We start from the raw sequence: 20204 nt of genomic DNA on the forward strand, positions 1-20204 counted from the left end.
CACAAACACACACACATACACACACACACACAAACACACACACAAACACACACACAGACACACACACAAACACACACAAACACACACAAATGCACACAAACAAACACACACACACACACACACAAACACACGCACAAACACACACANACACACACACACACACACACACACACACACACACGCACACACATACACACACACACACACACACACACACATACACACACTCACACACACACACACACATAAACACACACACACACACACAAACACACATAAACACACACACAGAAAAGCACAAACACACACACAGAAAACATACTTCTTGGTGAAGGTGAAAATAGTATAATCCCGACCTCATACATTTTCACGATAGTCCTTAACACCACGTGCTGCAGGAGATGATGACCAGTGATAACATGGTATCAATCTCCGTGGAATGTGCTTCCTCTATTTTACTACTTGTCTATACTTTACTACTATGTTACACATACAACCTAAGCAGAAGATAAAACATACAATTTTCAACTGTGAGAAGAACTATTCAAGAAATCGAATTGAAAATAGGAGGAGAAAGAAGACTACTGGAGAGGGGAAATAGCCACACACCCATATAAAGTCCATTTATACCAGTAAGGCCACACTGACTTAATTTTATGGATGACATCCACACGCGCATTGATTTTCGCCTGTTCTCTGTGCATTGGTAGCATTTTTATTTTTGGCTGGAATTGTTTTTCTATTCGCCCGCGCGCACTGGTTTGTGGGTCTTTAGAGGATGAGGAACACCGTAACTAATCACAAACAAACACCAGGATCTAAATTTCTCATGACCAATTCTAAGGCCGCATCAATTCAACTTCTTGTATCTTTCAATATTCTCATAGTGCCATTAGAGCCAACTTACAGAAGGAGCCATCTTAAGCTTCGATCCCAATTGCGCGGGTGCCCGTCGTTGATGTAGCCACGGCCGATCCCGGTCGGGCTCAGGAGTCGTGCGAGCATCGGCTGTCGTGGTCACAATTAAAAGTTTCCTTCAGTAACATTTTGTTAAAATTTTATCACCCTCTTTGGTCGGTCTCCGGCAGGCACCCGACAGGTTCTCTGACGATGTCTTGTACTGACCTATAGGTAATGCAGAATTCACGCTTTTGTTGTGATCCTTTGATCTGTGACGTCATACATTTTACCCGGGTTTACGAAGTACACACCTTTTTTTCTGTTTCTCTGGTCTGTAACGTAACAAATGTGTCCCGGTGCACAGCCGGCAACCGGAGGGGTACCTCTCGGTGTTCTCACGATGAGGTCACGACGTCTTTTTGTCAGCGGGGCCCGGGTAGAATTTAAGTCAGAATTGAATTCGGAAAGTGCCAAAAGCAACCCGGGCACTACCCGGCAGGGCCCCTTTTATCAATTGGGACCGAAGCATTTTTTTAAATCTATGTCAGCTCTCACATGTCAGCAGGACTGCCTTTGTAGACAGAACGCTGTCAAAGTTTCGCGCTGAGGAAAAATTAACTTCACGTTTGAATCTTTGTCTGTCCCTGATCTTAGCGATCTCCCTTGGAAGACTGTTCCAGAGCCTAACAGTTGTTGGTACAAAAGTTCTCATATGATTGTTGGTGTGGGAGACAGGGACCACCAGAGTGTTTTCGTGATGGGATTTTGACTGGCGTGTCACCCGCCGCACCTCTTTGTGTTTAGGAACAAGGTCGTTTAGCAGGGCTGGTGCCTCTCTGTGGTACATACGGTGGAAGAGAGTCAATGCACCAACTTTCCTGCGGTGGTCCAAAGGTTGGATGCGCGCCTTGGACAGACCAGTTGGAGAAAGTTTCATGATTTTCAGGGCTCTCCTTTGTATAGAGTCAAGCCTAGCTAGTTCGCTTTCGCATGCAGACAACCATACAGTTGGGACATACGTGATCTTACCATGCTTTTGTATATGGTTGCTCTTTGAGTAGATTTCAGGTAAGGAGACACCTTTTTGAGTAGGCCCAGTCTCTCACCCGCATCTGCAGCCATTTTCTATATTATATGGTTCCAGTTAAGGTTCTTATGTATAGTGATACCCAGTAGCTCTACCTCGTCCACCTCCGTGAGTATGGTGTCCATAAAGACCAAAGGAGGATGAGAGTCTGCAGCATTACGGAAGGAAATACTTCCTAAGCGTATAAAACATTACTTTCTAACGCGTTACACGTTATTAGAATGACATGACATATCAAACAAGATATTTAGCTACCTAATAGCCATTTCCTTATTCTAGAAAGTGGGGCAATCGCATTTTGTAGATATCTATGAATATCAGTGCCATAAGTCATCAACATTGTTACCTGTGGACAACCGTCCCGCACACATTCCTGTGGACATGTTTCTGCGCACTTGCCAGCGTTTCTTCATTAACTTCAATTTTCAGCTCAAAACAAGGCTCAGAATAACCGCTCACATGTTTAGGGTACAGTAATGACACAGATGTTTGTCAACCTTAGACTTGAGAATCTAAGATTTAAGGTTGTACCCACTTGGGAAGCATTCACAAGGAAGCTTGTCCCATTGTGATATAGTTCCAGGAAAGAAGCTTTTAGCGTGGAACCTCCTCCTGGGAGACTGAGTTTGGAAGAAAAAAAGGGACAAGAGGTCCTTGGGGCTGTTGTTTTCCGGATATTCATGCAGACACATTCCCGAGGAGAGCTCTGTTTTGAGACTGCATCCATCGTAGCTACTATCCTTGATTCGTCCTTGTATCCGTCACTGAGATATGCATCCGTAACTACACCACCGCTGTAGATTCTCTGTTGAGCTTGGGTATATTATACAGCATTCAAATGACATTCATACAACGACCCTTCAGGAGATAGCCGGATTGACTTGTTTCTATATTGCTCAGCCGATATAGATATTAGGATAAGAACCCGAAAACGTACAATAGTGCCCACCCCGGCTTGTATGTCCAACCGATGTTGTGTGCTCTTATTCTGTTAAGATTATACTATTTTGTGTTTGGTTTGCTAAATTGTGATTTTTGGGGTAAGACAGTTTCAGTTTTCTGCCCTACAAAGACCGTCACTAGCGTGGGTAGCCCCTGGCATTTCTCCACATTTCTGCTATCTGGTTCCGCTGCAGCCGACATATTACTTCGAGCACAATCAGACGCCATGCACGTTATTCCTTACACATACAATAATATCAAAGGACAGCTGTGCTGAACTAAAGGTGCCATGATTCAGCGGAGTGGAACGAATAAGATATGACACTCTGGCAATCTCTGAGGGATACGACTGGGCAATCAGAATTTTGTACGTTTTTGCGAAACGATTTTGGCCCTTTGTAAGCCCGAGCTGTTTTCTGACTGGATCGATCCTTACTGTCTATCACAATTAGTAGTTCAGGTAATGATAGCGGGGCAATATGACTCAAAACTGCACCAGGGATGTCTAGGATTGGACGGAGGTGGGCTGGGCTGTAGTGACCACATGCCGGTCTATGACTCGATGCGTTGTATGCATCTGATATTTCGATTCTACTTTATTCAGAAAAGGTAGGTTTACATCACGTCTGTGTGTTTATAGCTGACTTGAAATACAGAAGGATGTTCTTGAAGAGATATCGATGGTTTTGGCATGTGGCTATGGGTACCACTACTTAAATAAATTGTTGGCTCCCTGGCAATTTCTGGACCACTACATTTTATGACAGCGTTGGTTAAAAATGTGCATATTTCAAGGCCTCCATTGACCTCTGTATGTCGTTCTAATTTACAAGCACACAAGGTCTTATACTGAAACTGGCAAGGTGTTGTACTCACTATCTTACAAAATAAGCAGATTCATTGTTGAATTACAGCATTCACATTTTCACTTTTTACCATTTTGTTTTATTACCATATTTACAAACGGAGGCATTATTTTCGGTGTGCGCGCGTGTGTTTGCTTGTGTGTGCTAGAATGGTAAAAAGGGAGGGGAGATTTTGTAACCGCAAATTGACATAAAGGTCCATCCACAACGTTACTGCAAGTGACTGTGGGTACCCACTTAGAGCTTGTCTCAGCCTGCAAGGTTTCTGTCCTAGGTCCGTTGTGGTACGCGAGACCATGTCTTAGGTTGTGCCAATAAATTCACAAAGATTCTAGATACTTTGCAGGGGTTTAAAATTTCCAATTTCTTGTTTTGGTGGTACACGTGATACTTTTCATACTCGGGAGTTTTAACGTCGGGCACAGTCAACAGCGTGTAACATCGACTCATAAACCTAGAAAAGTAACCTGATGCTGAAGGCAAAATTCCCAGCATCTACATGTATTTGGATATGCCGGCAGGCAGCGGACCATGGTAGTTTTTTCCTAATTCCTATTCTAAGCCCATCTCCGCCTCCATAAGCTGGGTATTATTTGAAGCCTTCCTCATATGTCAATTCTAAATAGCTACAGACACGGCAGTTCTATCGTTGTAATGCATGAGAAGCGCCAGGATTCTTGGGCTTTTAGAGGTTTCAGTCAATATGAACATGGCGACTTATCTCAGAGGGGCAATTCTCTTACACAAATGTCTTCCTGTACTTTAATGGAGTGGGTAAGGAAACTGCACATAACCCTCTCTCAAATCATTATCGAACTGCAGAATGCATTCAAACAGAGAACAGGTCCTAGACATATGCTCCCAAGCTCAACCTGTACTAAAGTCAACTGGCTTTAATATGATAGCACAGGCACAGAACACAGTGTTGGGTTCCCGATTGTACGGACTGACATTGGCATGAGGGTTAATCTTAACTTTAGATTGTATCCAACGTTTGTACCAGAAGGGAATGTACATAAATCCCTCTAGACACTCAACAAACGGTCGTATTCGCAAAATGTGCCCTGAAAGGCTATTCCGAAATCATTTGATTAGCACGTCGCAAGTGTATCGGAAAATTGATTCTTGGGTGCTTACGGATGTGTACAGCTCCGCTAGTCGACGTCTGGTGGAACAAGTGGGGGAAAAGGTGTCCGATACGAGTGAAAGGCCATGGATTAAAGCTAAAAGCTCTATTGATTAACTCACTAATCAACCACAGAGTCAGAGCGTTCATTTGCTGTATGTTTTAAAAGTGCTGCGATGAAGTTGATCAATTGCGAATATTGTTATCATCTATGTTTACCTAATAGCTTAAGTACAAAATAAAGTCTCTTTTTAGTGTCTTAGAAGAACAAGATAGTCTGGACTTGCATATCAATGTGCACCAAGATGGACGCTTTGTAATCACCCTGGCTTTTCCTTTCTTCCATCCACTAAAAATCTCCACATAGTCTGGCCATCTGACCTTCAATTTGTACAATTTCTACAAATACATGTATCTCCTTTCTTATCTGGCGAAGAGATTTTGTTTGTTTTGTGGATTTTTCCCTACTGAAACGCCTGATCACTTTTGTACTACTGGGCAGAAAAAATCCATCTTAGTATATATAGTAAACTTGGTCATCTTTTATAGTAGTTTATGGTCACTTTGCTGTAGAATTGCTCTTAAATCGCATCATTTTACTGTGCTAAATTTCGAATTCAAAACATGCTCGTTGTGAAAGAATGTTTAAGCGTAAGCGTTGTAAAGGGCACTGCCATCTTCGGCATCCCCAGGACAGTATTTTTCTGGCTGTACTGCCGCGCCCTGTTGTTATACCGAAATGGAACAAATTCTCTAGTTAAATGAGTAGTGAAACGAGTGACTGGATGTTAACGAACGAATATTAGAAATGTAAACAGCATCACGAAGGTGAACCCGGGATTGTATGGACTTAAAACCCTTGTAACATCGACGACTGGAAACAGAAAGATGACTAGAGCTCTAGACCTGCTCTCCTGCCTGGCCATACTCCTGTGACGTGTCACCCAACTCAGGACCCAGGTATTCAGATACCCATGCGGCATCTGTTTACGTAGGGTAGGAAAAGGAATCTCCTGTGAAACTTGGTACCATACAGGCTGTGAACAAAAGCCTGACGTAAGACGGAAACACGCTATCGATAAAGAGGTCTTGTCTTCCGCTACATCTGATGCGCTATTTGTACCATAAGGGCCTTTTGCTTGCCCAGGAAAAGCACAAGAATGTTGAAGCAGAAATGCCAAGGAAAGAGGCAACAGGGGTTCAAACTTTCTTGGCGATTGTAAGTAATAGTAACAGTCATAAAAGATTAACAACACACCTTACATACAATGTTTTACAGGTTGGTCAAAGGGATAAAACTGCAACAATGCACGCCAAGGAGACTGCTGAACAGCGCGGGAAAAGGCTGTACAAAAACAAGGAGAAAACTGCAAAGACGCGCATGAAGGAGACACCAGAGCAGCGAAAGAAAAGGCTGTCCAAGGACAAGGATGACACTGCACAGATGATGAAGGAAACACATGAGGAGCGGAGGAAAAGCTGGTCCAAAAACAAAAGATAAGACTGCACAGACGCGTGTGAAGGAGACACCTCAGCAGCACAAGAAAAGGCTGTCCAAGGACAAGGATACAATTGAACAGCTGCGTGCCAATGGGACACCAGACCAGAAAAGGAAAAGGATATCCAAGAACAGGGATAGAACCAAGAAAGGCATGCCAATGACTTCGAAACCTTGACTAAAAAAATAGTTCCAGTCAGTCTTTTTTTTGACAGGTCATGCAAAGCTGGTTGAAATACCAACTACGCCCTCCAGAAAATAGCATACAAGTTAAACAGCAACTTCTTTGCCTGAACTCACATATTTGTATAAGTAGGCAACCTTTTTTCTCCTCAGCTTTCTTCAACAAAAATGTTCTTTTTGTAAATGATATTATTGATGCTGAAAATAATTTCTTATCTTTTGATGATTTTGTAATTAAATTTGGAGATGTATGTACAGCTTATCAATATCATCAACTTTTGTCAGCTATACCTACTCAATGGAAACATCTTATAAGACAAGACTCATCAGAGCTACGTGTTTGTATTCCTGTCTGTAGAGATGTAACCTGGCTACAAAGTAAAAATATAAATAAATCTCTTTATACTTTCTTTATGAATGAAGCTAGATTGTGGGAACAACTGCCCAATACCGTGGCAAAAGGTGTATAGCCTACCTTACAAAATTTCAATTGACTCAAGTTCTCGCATGTTCCAACATAAATTACTGTTCAAATACTTGACCGTTAACAAAACTCTGTACACTTGGAAGTTGGTGGAATCACCCTTATGTAGTTATTGTAATGAAGATGAAGAAACAGTCTTCCATCTTTTTTTCATTGTAAAGTTGTTACAAATTTTTGGATACAAGTGGAAGACTGGTTTTTCAACAATACTAAGGAACGTTTAAATCTGGATCTTTTTAAGGTTATTTTCGGTGATTCAAATGGTCGGTGTTCAGCTTCTTCAAATTTAATAATCCTCCTAGGTAAGCAATTCATCTTTAAAAACCGTCAATTCTCTCTCAACCTGCAAGCTTTCATCTCATACGTATCATACTTTCATAGATTAGAACATATTATAGCAAAAAGGATGGATAAAATAAAAAACACATAGGTAAATGGGGAAAAATAGCTGAAACGCTGAAAACATTGTAGAGAACACTTTTGTCTGTTATTCAAATATGTAATCATTATTCATTGTTTTCTGGTTTTATTTATCTTTTTCTGTGTTCTACATGTCCCTTCAGTATAAGTTTTTCTGTGTGTGTATCTTATGTTTGTGAAAATCAATAAAAAGAATGAAAAAAAAGAAAGGCATGCCAGGAAACACCTGAGCAGCGCAGGAGAAGATTATTCAAAGACAAGAACAAAACAGTTGAGGGGCGTGCTCTACAACTACATACCATTGAGTCAAATTCACTAGCATTCCAAAAGAAGATAAGGGAAGGTCCGGCTGTTTAGAAAGGCAGAGATTCAAGAAAGACCACTGCAAATACCGCAACATACGAGAAGATGATAGGACTGGCATATTCAAGAATTTGTACCATGATTGCAGCTGGATTTGCAACACGTGTCATTACAGCGTGTGCAGAGGGGAGATACTAAGGCCTGAGGCCTTAACTAGCTGACATTCCAGAGGAGCTACGACGAACGACGGCTCATCTCACAACGAATTCCATTCATGAAGCTCGTTGGTCTCCCTAAAGGACAACAAGTCAAAGGGCTATTCATCGCCCAGCAATAAACGTACCAGCAAAACTGGAAAATGTCTGCTCACTTCTCCATGAACTTGAAGAGGAGGCTGCTCTACATAGGACACTACATTTATGATTTCATAAGGTATCTATCTAACTAGAAAGGCCAATATTTGCTTTGGAGCAAATACAGCAATGGGTTCACCACATTTTACGACATGGCAGGGAAAGAATGAGAAACACAAGGGAAAACAATGATTTACATTGATATAACTATAATATGAAGTAACATACAACTAAAACAACAGTTGGATAGCTATTCCCTACTTTATTGGTTAGGATTTTTAATTGCATAATGCAAACTGTTGATTTTCAAAATAAAAAAAAAACGTTCATGCCCCGCATTCCAATGCTGTAGCAGGAAAGCTTGAAATACCTACCAAAACACTTGAATACAGACATACTGTTAGTATGGAAATGCTCTGTGCAGGTGTTAATCAAGTTAAATCCCAACAGCCAATCAGCAAGAAATGCTCTGTGCAGGTGGAAATGCTCTGTGCAGGTGTTAATCAAGTTAAATCCCAACAGCCAATCAGTAAGAAGTGGTGTGGTGAACCCATAATTAAGAATTCTTATAAAATAAATTATGAAATTTAATATCCTTCTTGGACCTTCTTGGTTATTTGAGGAAATGAAGCTCTGGTAGATAAATCACTAAATGCGATTTTACTAAAATACCTCCCTATACTTACAGACCCAGGCAGGTGACGGCAGCCCTTTTTTTGGTTAAAGAGAAACAACCGACTGTATAAAGATGTAGCGTTCTGTGAGGACTGGATGGGGACAGTGAACTCTGGGAGGCCATGAACAGCAGTTCACTAGAGGGGTTGATGGGGAATCTCAGGCAGGAGTATCACCGACAGCTGACAGCGACACAAGCAGCTCCGCCACAAACAGCACAGACAGGGCACAGCACAGACAGGGCACAGCACAGACAGGGCACAGCACAGACAGGGCACAGCACAGACAGGGCACAGCAGGGGATGGAAGATGCTGAGGACGAGGCTGCGTTTGAGGTACTGCAATGACTTTTTACTCACCAATAATTGATTTCACAGAAATGTTATTATGTTTCTCTAAGAATGATAAATTTGCTCCATGATGCAAATTATTTACAGGAAACATCTGCAGGAAGAGGCCTGCCACATACAACATGTATGCAGGAAGACAACCTCCAGGACAATAACAAGGAAAATCTGAGATTTTATACCTCCGGGTCGTTTGTTGTATTTCTATATGTTGTTTGCTATGTGTAGTTAATGGTGTTAAATTCTAGGGGTAAAGGATGCTCTAAAGATCGTTGAAGATCCCGACGACGTGGTATGCCAGTTCATTGACAAGTACCAGACATGTGAAATGACCACAGACTCAGCTAAGTTCCAGCAACACAAACATTCAACATCATTCAACGCCATGGTGGATGCCGCTTCAGCTATCCCCGCCCTCCCAGTAGAAACACAATCATCGCCAGGCCAGCCGTGCGAGATGACACTGATAAGAGCACAATCCACACAAAAAGCACCAAAGCCCTTCAGAAAATCAGTACTTGGATGACGATGCTACACCGAGTGACGTTACCCAAGACGAGTTGTTCCATAAAGCTGACATAAAGGAAGGCTTCATGAAGGAGCTCAGTACAGTCACGTCCGGGATCTCCGTCATTCTCAAACGTGATCCATGTGCCAAGTGACAAACAGCTGCAAAGTTGGCAGACCAACATTGACCTACAGTACATCACGGACGTTTATGCCTGTATCATGCACGTTACAACTTACATGATGAAGAGTGAGAGAGCGATGAGTGAGTTGTTGAGGAAAACACAGCTAAAGAGACAGCGAATGAAGACGTTAAATCACAACTCCACAAATTAGGAACAAGCTTTCTAAATCACAGGTAAGTTAGTGCACAGGAAGCAGCTTATCGACTGCTTTCCCTCCCTCTGAAGAAAGCGACAAGAACTGTAGAGTTCATTAACACAGGTCCGAAGGAGAAGCGTGTGTCAATGCTGATGTCCTCAGCTGTGTTGGACACCATGAAGGGCGAGGATGAGGACATATTGGAAACAAGCTTCAATGACAGATATGCTGCCCGACCATCAGAGTTGGAGCCCATGTCCCTGGCCGAGTTCACATCAACATATGCCGTGGCATATGGAGAAATGACAACTGATGAAACATCAACCACCAAGCAAGAGAGCATCCAGTTACAGAAGGGCTTAGGTAAGTTCAAACTGATTTCTTGTACTGTTCATCAAATTTCCATAAGTTAGATATGTATCCACTAAGTTAGATATGTATCCACTAAAATTATTTCACTTCAATTTTATCCCCAGGAGTCATGTACAAACGACGTCGCCCAGATGTCATACGCTTCCACAAAGAAAAAGGGGAGGGTGAATCTAAGTACCGGCACCTGCTTATTCTGTACTGCCCCTGGAGAAGTGAAGACTAGCAGATGAGTGACTTTGAATCCTACGAACAGCACTATGCGGCCGTGAAGGATGTCATCCAGCGCAACGAAAACCTGTACAACCTGTAAAGAAGACAGGGCTAGATCAGGCACTGGATAATTTGGATGAGTTCGGAGCACCAGAACACGCGTGGGACATGCTCGCTCCTGGAGCTCAACAGCGACAGGCAGAACAGGAAGGAGAAGGTATCTCTGACAATAGAAGCATCGGAGTAGAAGACCTCCATCACAATGCTGACCTGAGTGATGATCGTAACCAGTCAGGCGCAGACATGCCCGATACACGCAGCTGAGGCCAGCAACTCATTGCTTTCACTTGAAGAGTACCTGGAAATGATGCACGCGTTAAATGAAAAGGACAGGAACATCCTAGACTACCATTGACAATCATCAGCGACAGTCATCGCTCTGAAGGAACAGAAGCCGCTCCCTACATACCGTCTATTCGTCAGCGGGCCAGGTTGTGTAGGAAAGAGCCATATCATAAAGCTCATTCATTTTGAAACAGTAAGGCTGCTGAGACTGGCGCACTGTTTTGACCCTGAAGATCATCATGGCCATGCTCACAGCCTTCACAGGAGTAGCCGCTTTCAACATCAATGAGCTCACTCTCCACTCAGCATTCCTGCTGGAGACCATCAACAAGCGACATGACTATCGTGCTTTGGGATCAGACAGACTGAACACGTTGCCTTCGCGTCTTAACTGGTTCGGAATAAGTCTGAATGCGTCTTATAAATTTGCTTAATGTATAATGCATAATGTGTATTATAATGATGATGAATAGATATTAAATTCAAATTTACCAGAGAGCTTTCAGGTTTAAACATCCACCATGGCGAAAACGTGAGAGCAAACAAATACCTTTAGACCGATCCTAATTATCACAATTAGCAGAACAACCAATGATAGCATGGTGAGGGGCCAGTGATGGGGTGCCTACATGCCCGTCAAATATTTGCATTTAAGTGATTATCATAATTGATAACGGAACGCTCGACATGCCTATACAAGAAATTACCACAGAAATTGCGTTTATATGGATGAGTTCCCGTAATAGACCACGGGACAGGGTGTATTGTTTCACGGGTTGATAAATCTGAGTATTGAGCTTCTATTGACACAGCCAAGATGAATTTACCTGCCGACGTATCGGTAGACCTTCTGCCACCCCCAAGAGCCAAAGAGGTGGTCTGACGTACTTTCAACCTGACTTGTAGGTCAGAAACCTTGTTGTGAACTTTGAGACTTTATTCGAATTACCATTAGCGCTTCCTGGAATTCACAAATACTCAACACAGGTACTACACGACGCCAATAACGTACAACAAAATCACAGTTACAACTATACAACTATTTTAAAAACAATCCGATTGCACAAGTGCTTCTTATGGAAATGTTCATAAAGACTGTTCTTTAAGGACCTTAAGGACTATGTGGACTGCAACGTCGTTCCACGCTCTTACCATTTTACAGCCTTGAACATGAAACACTTCTTCAAAGAGTTGGTTCTGGGTTTATCTAACGTAAATGGCGGCCTAGAAGCAAAGCGTTCTGTGACTGTGCTGTTAACCAAACTTAATTTCCTACTAATACATAAAGGTGAGATGGTCATAGTGTTCACTAACAGTCTAGTGTTCACGGGTTTCCACTGCGGCGAGTTTCTATTCAACTGGAACAGACAAGTAACCTTTTTCTGCATTCGTTGTGGGTAGTTACCTTCGCCAAGAAGGTTATGTTTTCGTAGGCGTTCGTGTGTCTGTGTGTGTGTGTGTGTGTGTGTGTGTGTGTGTGTGTGTGTGTGTGTGTGTGTGTCAGCACGATAACTCAAGAAGGCTAAAATGGATTGTCTTGATATTTGGTAGGTGGATAGGTCTTCATGAGACGTGGAACTGATTAAATTTTGGGCCCCCTAGCGGCTTGTAATGGTACTGCAGCTGAACTTTCCGGTTTTGATATCTCGTGATCTAGACATGCTAGGGTGACGAAATTTGGATGGTAGGTAGCTCTTGTGCTGGGGAAGAAGTGATGTGAGTTTGGCCTCCCTAGCGGCTTGCCTCTGGAACTGCAGGGGGCGTTAGTTGAAAAATATTTAAAGGCGGATAACTCTAGAACCGATTGATGGATCGTCGTGATTTTTGGCATGTAGGTAGCTGAAGTGGTGCTTAACATAATAATATTATAATTATGCGTATATTAATGTAATTTGCATAATTAATGAGGAAATTCTATAAATCAGCTGCATTCCATGATAGGACTATTCAAGCTTGTGACATATGTAATTAAGAACGGCAGAAATACAGGCAGATATCGATTATGCAAATGAAGACTTAATTTGCATAATTAATGAGAAAATGTTATATTTACATAGTGGTAACTGCCTGGAATTTCATACTTGGGATATTTGAAAGTTATGTGAAGGTGAACATAATTAAACATAACTTATTCAAATAAGGACCTTATTTGCATAATTTATGAGGAAATGCTATAATGGCATTCTTTGATAAGATAAGACTGCCTTCTGGTGTAGAATATGATCAACAGATATAATTGATGCAAATATAGGATCCTATTTGCACAATCAGGGGGATTAATCTATAATTTCTTACTCATAAAGGCTAACATCATTTGGCGAAGGTATGAGATCGTGGAACTCTATTTTATGTTAGTTGTAGTTGCACATGACCAAACTGGGATACAGTAATCAATATGAGATAATACAAGGTATTCAATTGCCATCTTCAACAATTTCTGATCCATAAAGTGTGCACATCTTTTAATCATTCCTAGTGACCTGGCCATTTTCTTTGATGTAAATTTTGTGTGAGTGTTCCAGGTAACGCACTCGTCTACAGTCGTGCCTAGTAGCTTTACTTCCGTGAACTGTTCGATGCCCTTTCCATTTGCTGTTAATGTGAGTTAATGAGCAGACATCCTTGGCTTGCTCCCCACAACAATACATTTTATTTGTGAAGTGTTCAGGAAAAGCTGGGTCACTCTTACCCAGTTGCAGATATGTTTACCTCTCTCTGTAGTTTATGTGAAATAGTTTCAATTGAAGGAGCACAGATGTAGGCTGAGGTGAACAAGCCCCGAGAGACTTACGTTGGAGGAGCCAGCCTACTAGCCATCAATTCTTACCAACTTAACCTTATTAATTAAGGTCAACCTGCTGTAGCCACAGGGCCCTCCCTGACACTCTATTGAATTCAAACACAATCAAAAAACACACAGATATAACCAAAACAATAGCTCGGTACCAGGAGGTAACGACGTGAAACTGGTGTCTCTATTGTTTTTAATTTCAGAAAGTTTGCTGTCAACTTTCATAATTCTGCCTGGTAGTCGACGTACCCTGAAGCCGCCGCAAAGACGGTAATATAAAATAGATCTTTTAACACCTCAAAATATGCATATTTAAGATAAACGATATCAAGGCATAAAGAAAGTCCCAATATTCATCAATATGGCAAGGTAAGCGGGGAATCATTAGAGTTAGTGTTATCAAGGGGTGCACGTGTCAGAGAAATGAAATCAAAACTACAGTGGGTGTCACTGGAAGATAGGCGTTACAAAATGACGAATAAACTACTGGTGGGTGTACCAACTATTGAATACCTAACATCAGCTCAGAAAAGAACAAGAAATAGTCATGCATTCAAGTAAACAACCAATGATTGAGTGGTTCAAAAACTCGTAGAGTGGAACTTGCTGTACACAGAGTTAGATGTGCATAGGTTAGCTGCAATATAGCCAGCTGCCGCCGCGCCACGGGCCTGCGAAGCTGGTGTGGTACGCCGAGGGGCGGTTATACCAGCTATACATATACTGGCTTGGTGTTGCCACACCTATGATAAATTCGTAGTCAATCGTGTTCAGAAAATGAGCATTTTACTCATTTTGTGAACACCTGCAGCGATTTAATTCGTGTGTTATATTTTCATAATCACAAAGGCAAGGAAAGAAGCCTCCACGTATCAAATAAACTGTTTTATACCTATCAAACTCGAGGTTCTCAAGTCAACATATATCCACTCAGTATATGATATACAAAACTAAGCACCCAGCCTCCAAGCAACAAATGAGATCCAAATGGGCAGAAAATTCTCGTAACGGAAGTAACAAATTCGCCTCACCATCATTCCGACTCAGATTTGACCACACTGCTTCCGGATTTCGACTTCCAGCCCTGCGATTGCCTTTGACTGCGCCGGCAGGTCCACACTAGCGGTGAAAAGAACCACGCCTTTGTCCCAAACCAGTCCTCACAAGCACGCGTTAGCGATAACAGACGATAGGAGGAGAATCAGGCAATGTAGGGATAAATTCAACACCACGACAGGCTTCACGTGGCTGAATTTAAAGAACGTACGTCTCGTGAAAGAAAATCCTCCTGTCACATGTATGGGGAGAACCCAATACCTTACCCAGATGTTTACGGCTAGTAATGAGCCGCATTACATCCTGATCACGCCTTCCAACAGTACATCTACATAGCCTGATAATTAATCTTCATCCGACGCCGATTAAGGTCCGTTTCAATTTTCTCAAGGGATTAGATGCGCGAGCACACGTGCGTGCACACACACGCACGCACGCACACACACACACACACACACACACACACACACACACACACACACACATGAAGTCCTTAAGAATGTTGATTAGTTTAATGCAAAATCGTTTTCTAAAACACTGTTTCTATGCACCAAATTGTTCTGTTGAATTCTGAATGGCACAATCAAGCAACCGAAGTCTCACTTCAAATTTTACCGTCGTCCTTCTTAACTGGCCTAGTGTCCATACGACGACAGATGACATACAGTGTATTCCTACAGCTACTCAACAGGCATTGTCAAAATCGCAAACAAATCTGCATTTCGGTCCATAAAGCGAAAAGGGATTTTGACAGACAGAGGTAAAGGCCAATCAGAAAGCAAGGACGTAATATGCGATGTAATCAGGTTCCAACGTCCAGCAGCAGTAAAGACCCAGCGATAATTGGATTCGCGGCACCATGAGTAAAGAATGAGAATTTGAACACCCTGCCCTATCTATTTTGCCAGCGCACGTAGCTATCGTTCTGAAATATATGTACATTGTCTGATAGCCACTGGGACACATCGCATAATACATGGAGCAACTCCCGGTGTCAAAAATATGCAATGATAACAAAACTGTCTCTGTTTATGTGGGTTATTTGATATCATCCCTTCTTTTAAGGATTGAGATTTTTCCTAAAACGTATGGCTTATTTTTCCTGTGTATTAGAAAAATAATTCCTGCACAATTTCTCCCAGAATGCGACACTGCGACTGCAAAAGAACGGGCGACCAGTTCCATCCTATCATAACCTCTGTTGCTCATAGTGACGGCTGTGTGGAACTGCCCTCTCGCAGGTTCTAAAGGAACTGCTCTTTCCTACTTTTACAAGCGCACATGCCGACATTGTATAGGATCAAACACAATAGGGATCTTACCTTCGCATAACATACAACATCTTCGGTCATACTGGGGACGACAACAGCTTACCGCCGAGTGAAGCGGGGCCAACAGCAACCTTCTCGCTTATGTTAGCTATGCCCAGACCTTCGCTAAACATTTGCTTTCCTGATAAAGATAAAGTGCGGGGGACGCATGACTATATCATATGACAGGACTCCTCGGCTCTGTACCTTTGCACTGCGTACTTTGTTCTCCTAGCGAACAATGATTCCGTCAACAAACTAATGGGGTTCCACTCCATTACTAGACTACATATTAAACAAGAAGCAAGGTCTTTATACAAAAAATGACTCAAATGTGTGTTAAGGCGTGGTACCTTCGTTGTACGATATTTGTCATTGGATTTTCAGCTGTGCAGAACCCCCAAAACACATCTACGGTAAGATTTTGAACACAGCTGGATACTGTACAGCTGTGCGCGCGAGACATCCACGACGGCTGCAGGAATATGTAGAACGCTAACGTGCATGCACGCCTGTGCTGAAACGAGGCCCTTATAGTTTTCATTCTTAGGTTTTTATTTTGCATTTTTGTGTTTTATTTCTGTGTTCTTATGGGGTAGTTGGGGATATGGGATCGGTGTATTAGACCAGTTTTGAGGGACACGAAGCCACTCTCTCATTGGTTGAACCGTTAATTGCCATCCTATTATTGGTTGAGCTGCTAATTGTGATAGACAGTCATGATCGGTCTTAGGCCGTGTCTAAACGGAATCACCCAAGGCGGTTTACATGTGGTTTACCCCGAAGCCGGTTTCAAGTGGCTCCATGTGAACGCTCCGAAATCACATTGAAAGCGCCTCGATCCCAAGCCACTTCTAGAGGTGGTTTCGAATCGGTTTCCCCGCATCGCGATTTGCGTCTGAACGCAATATGATTTCAATGTGACTTCGCCTGGTCATGGATTACGGAGTGATATTTCTTTTTCTATATGCAATACCAACTTTTACGTGGCAGCAACTTAAAGAGCAGTAATGGTCAAATAATGTGTCCGTTCTAGGGCGAGCTTCACCGCCTCTGGCGGGACCACGTCGGCATTCGGCCGAGATACGCTGGAGGGGGGCATCAGCAAGCAGGTCGTTGACCTCTGACATTAATAACACGCCGCCTTGCGTGTTATCATCAAACAGCAATAAATGTAGCTCAAGCGCATTATGTTCGGACACGGTTTCACAGGTGTGTGTGGCACGTGGACCAGATGTGAGGAATGTGAGTTACCCGAATCGCGGTTTGGATGATTCCGTATAGACACGGCCTAATATCACAGGCGTCAGGAACGGCTGTCGTGTCGACACGTGCCAGGAGTTTGGCGTGTGAACCTCCAGGTGACAAGCAAACGCACCTGTCATACACGCATGAAAAAGAATTTGTTCGGGACAAAATAAAGCAAACATGTATTTCAGACAACATTCTATCAGAGTAAAGGGAATGTCAGCCCGTCTACCGGAAATAAATCATTCAAATGTTTACGAGAATGACAACAAAAGCCACCCATGTGCGCCATCTTTCTGATTTCACCCCAATTGCAGCATGGGGATAATCGATGACGAGAATGTATACAAGGGTCAAACTGGCTTTAAATACGGAATTTGCTTGTATCAGAGACATTTCCGTGCTCTTCAGTTGAACTTGTAATAGTTTAAAAATTTGTCAAAGCTTACGCTAACCCACTTCCTAGAAAGTTAACTTTTTTTTAGTGAACTTGATTTATTTAAAGAAAATCGCAGGCTCAAACAGCCTGAATTGTGTTGTAAATTTTCAAACAGCTGGCAGTAGGTACTTGGGCCCTGTTCATGTGAAGTCAGTGAAGGCGCTTTACATGTGGTTTCCCCCGAAGCCGGTTTCAAGTGGCCCCATCTGAACGCTCCAAATCACATTGAAAGCGCCAGTGTAGTGGAAGAGTGCGCGACTCGGAACTTAGAGTCCCGGGTTCGAGTCCTGACATGCCACCGATCTTGTGCCCATGTGTTGGTGGCGGCATTAATTTAAGTTGAAAAAACTTGAGTGTGTCGTCACCACGTATGGTGATTACATGTTGGAATAAATAAAAAAAAAGAAAGCGCCTCGATCCCAAACCACTTCTTCTAGAGATGGTTTCGAATCGGTTTTCCCGCATCGCGATTTGCGTCTGAACGCAATATGATTTCAATGTGACTTTAGCTGGTCATGGATTAAGGGGTGGTGATATTTCTTTATTTATAAGCAATACCAAATTTTACGTGGCAGAACTTAAAGCAGGAATGGTCAAATAATGTGTCCGCTCTAGAATGAGCTTCACCGCCTCTGGCGGGACCACGTCGGCATTCGGCCGAGATACGTTGGGAGGGGGGCACCAACAAACAGGTCGTTGACCTCTGACATTAATAACACGCTACCTTGCGTATTTTCACCAAACAACAATGAATGCAGTTTCAGAGAATCGTGATCGGGCACGGTTTGAAATGAATGCATGGCACATGGACCAGATGTGAGGAATTCGAGATACCCGAATCGCGGTTCGGGTGGTTTCATTGCTGGCTTTGATTTGACAGGATGTACATAACACATACGTGTACGCATGTACATAAGATCCTAATTATGTAAATCATTATCTAATTTGCATAATCAAATACAAATCTTATAAACCCAATGGACTCCATGAACATTTCTAGATATGAATGATTGAAATGGAGACCATCTTATTTGCAAAATCAATGTGAAACTAGAGAGGCCAACATTTGCTTCGGAGCAAATGTAGGAATTTCACTCCATACCCTTCCCCAAACAAAAATGAGAGATTCTAAATAAATCATACTGCAATTATACAAGGACAAGCTGTTTGAATCTCGACAGGTATTTACAAAACTGGCACTTGGCAATTATCTCCCTTTTTTTTACAAAGATACAACGACACGCACTTTAAATCTCGACAGCTTTACTTTACACTTTTGACGAGATTGTAACTACTACTAACGGAAGCAAAATTTTCACGGCCTGAGAAAAATGGACATGTTCACGGAACTATATATTCACGGTGGTGACAGTTGCAGGAAAAAGAAAGTCCAGGAATTATTTCCTAACTGTAATGATAAGTTCACAATACAGAGGTGACAGTGAAAACCGTGAACATTGACCCCCCGCTTGCGTTGCGGTACAGTGAAAAAAAATCGGGAATTACAGCAATCAATTTACTGAGTATGTTTGCTTAGTTTCCAGATGTTTTGTACTTGTAGTTTTTAAATGAACGAAAACCGATGCGCGCACAGATGTTACTTTTGTGACAACATCAAAGTGATTTTGGTTTGTATGTCGAAAAAATACAAAAGACTAACATTCGAAGTTATTGAAATTCTTGAGTAAGAACAATCAGTTTTGGAATGTTAAAAGCAAAGCAATGGATATTAAAACGAAAATGTTAAAATTAAATGTTGAAATTTAAAATGTAAAATGGTTAAAATGGTTAAAATTGTTGAAATTGTTAAAAATGTTAAAATTGTTAAAAATTGTAAAAAGGGTAATTAAAAATATCCAGTGTACCGGGGTTCGAACTCGCAATGTCTGGACTTGCAGCCCCGAGCTATCTGGACGCGTTTCCATTACTCTCTGCATTGTATGTCATATAAAGTGAACAACATGGCGGTAACGATCGCTTCAAGTACTAGTAAGGGACTTTCTAGGAGATTTCCTTCTTTATCAGGTTCGCTTTTGAACCACCGGTACCTTGATGTAACGTAACTATCAATCCGGCTAGCAGAAGCCGCCGGCTCCCTGTCCAATCTTTGAAAACTGTCGGGCATGCAAGCCCTCAACGCTCGCTTTAGGAAAATTTGCCAGGAAGCCGTCTTGCGATGTTCTCAGCAACAACAAATGAACGCCTGTACACTCTACAATTTTGGTGATTCTTCAGAAATCGATAACAGAATATATAATACTAGTCGGTGAAGATTGTGGAAAATTGTTGATACCGTGGCGCGCGCGCGTGCGCCGACGATACACATTACGTACCGTTGTTTACAGTACTCGCGGGGCGCAGGTCATTGACCTCCCGCTTGCGTTGTTCCAACAGAGAAGAGCAAAAATATCTGCCAGTTTT

At 42.2% G+C, this 20204-nt stretch overlaps 1 protein-coding gene across 3 annotated transcripts in view; it reads right to left on the bottom strand.

Annotated features, from left to right (window-relative positions):
• The window catches only part of LOC109464129 (calmodulin-A-like), a 60608-nt gene that overhangs the window by 24806 nt on the left and 15598 nt on the right, over positions 1-20204 (bottom strand). The window contains exon 1 of one of the 3 annotated variants that reach the window (XM_019761066.1): positions 16109-16224. The exons of 1 other annotated variant lie outside the window; for it this stretch is intronic. In XM_019761066.1, the coding sequence (XP_019616625.1) occupies positions 16109-16138 (30 nt within the window). In that variant the 5' untranslated portion in view covers positions 16139-16224. Of the gene's footprint in view, positions 1-14761; positions 14982-16108; positions 16225-20204 lie in introns of those variants that run through there. One more of the 3 variants, XM_019761068.1, reaches the window with a different exon arrangement.

Source organism: Branchiostoma belcheri, unplaced genomic scaffold (assembly GCF_001625305.1).
Source record: "Branchiostoma belcheri isolate BF01 breed outbred unplaced genomic scaffold, Haploidv18h27 scaffold132, whole genome shotgun sequence".
Lineage (NCBI taxonomy): Eukaryota > Metazoa > Chordata > Leptocardii > Amphioxiformes > Branchiostomatidae > Branchiostoma > Branchiostoma belcheri.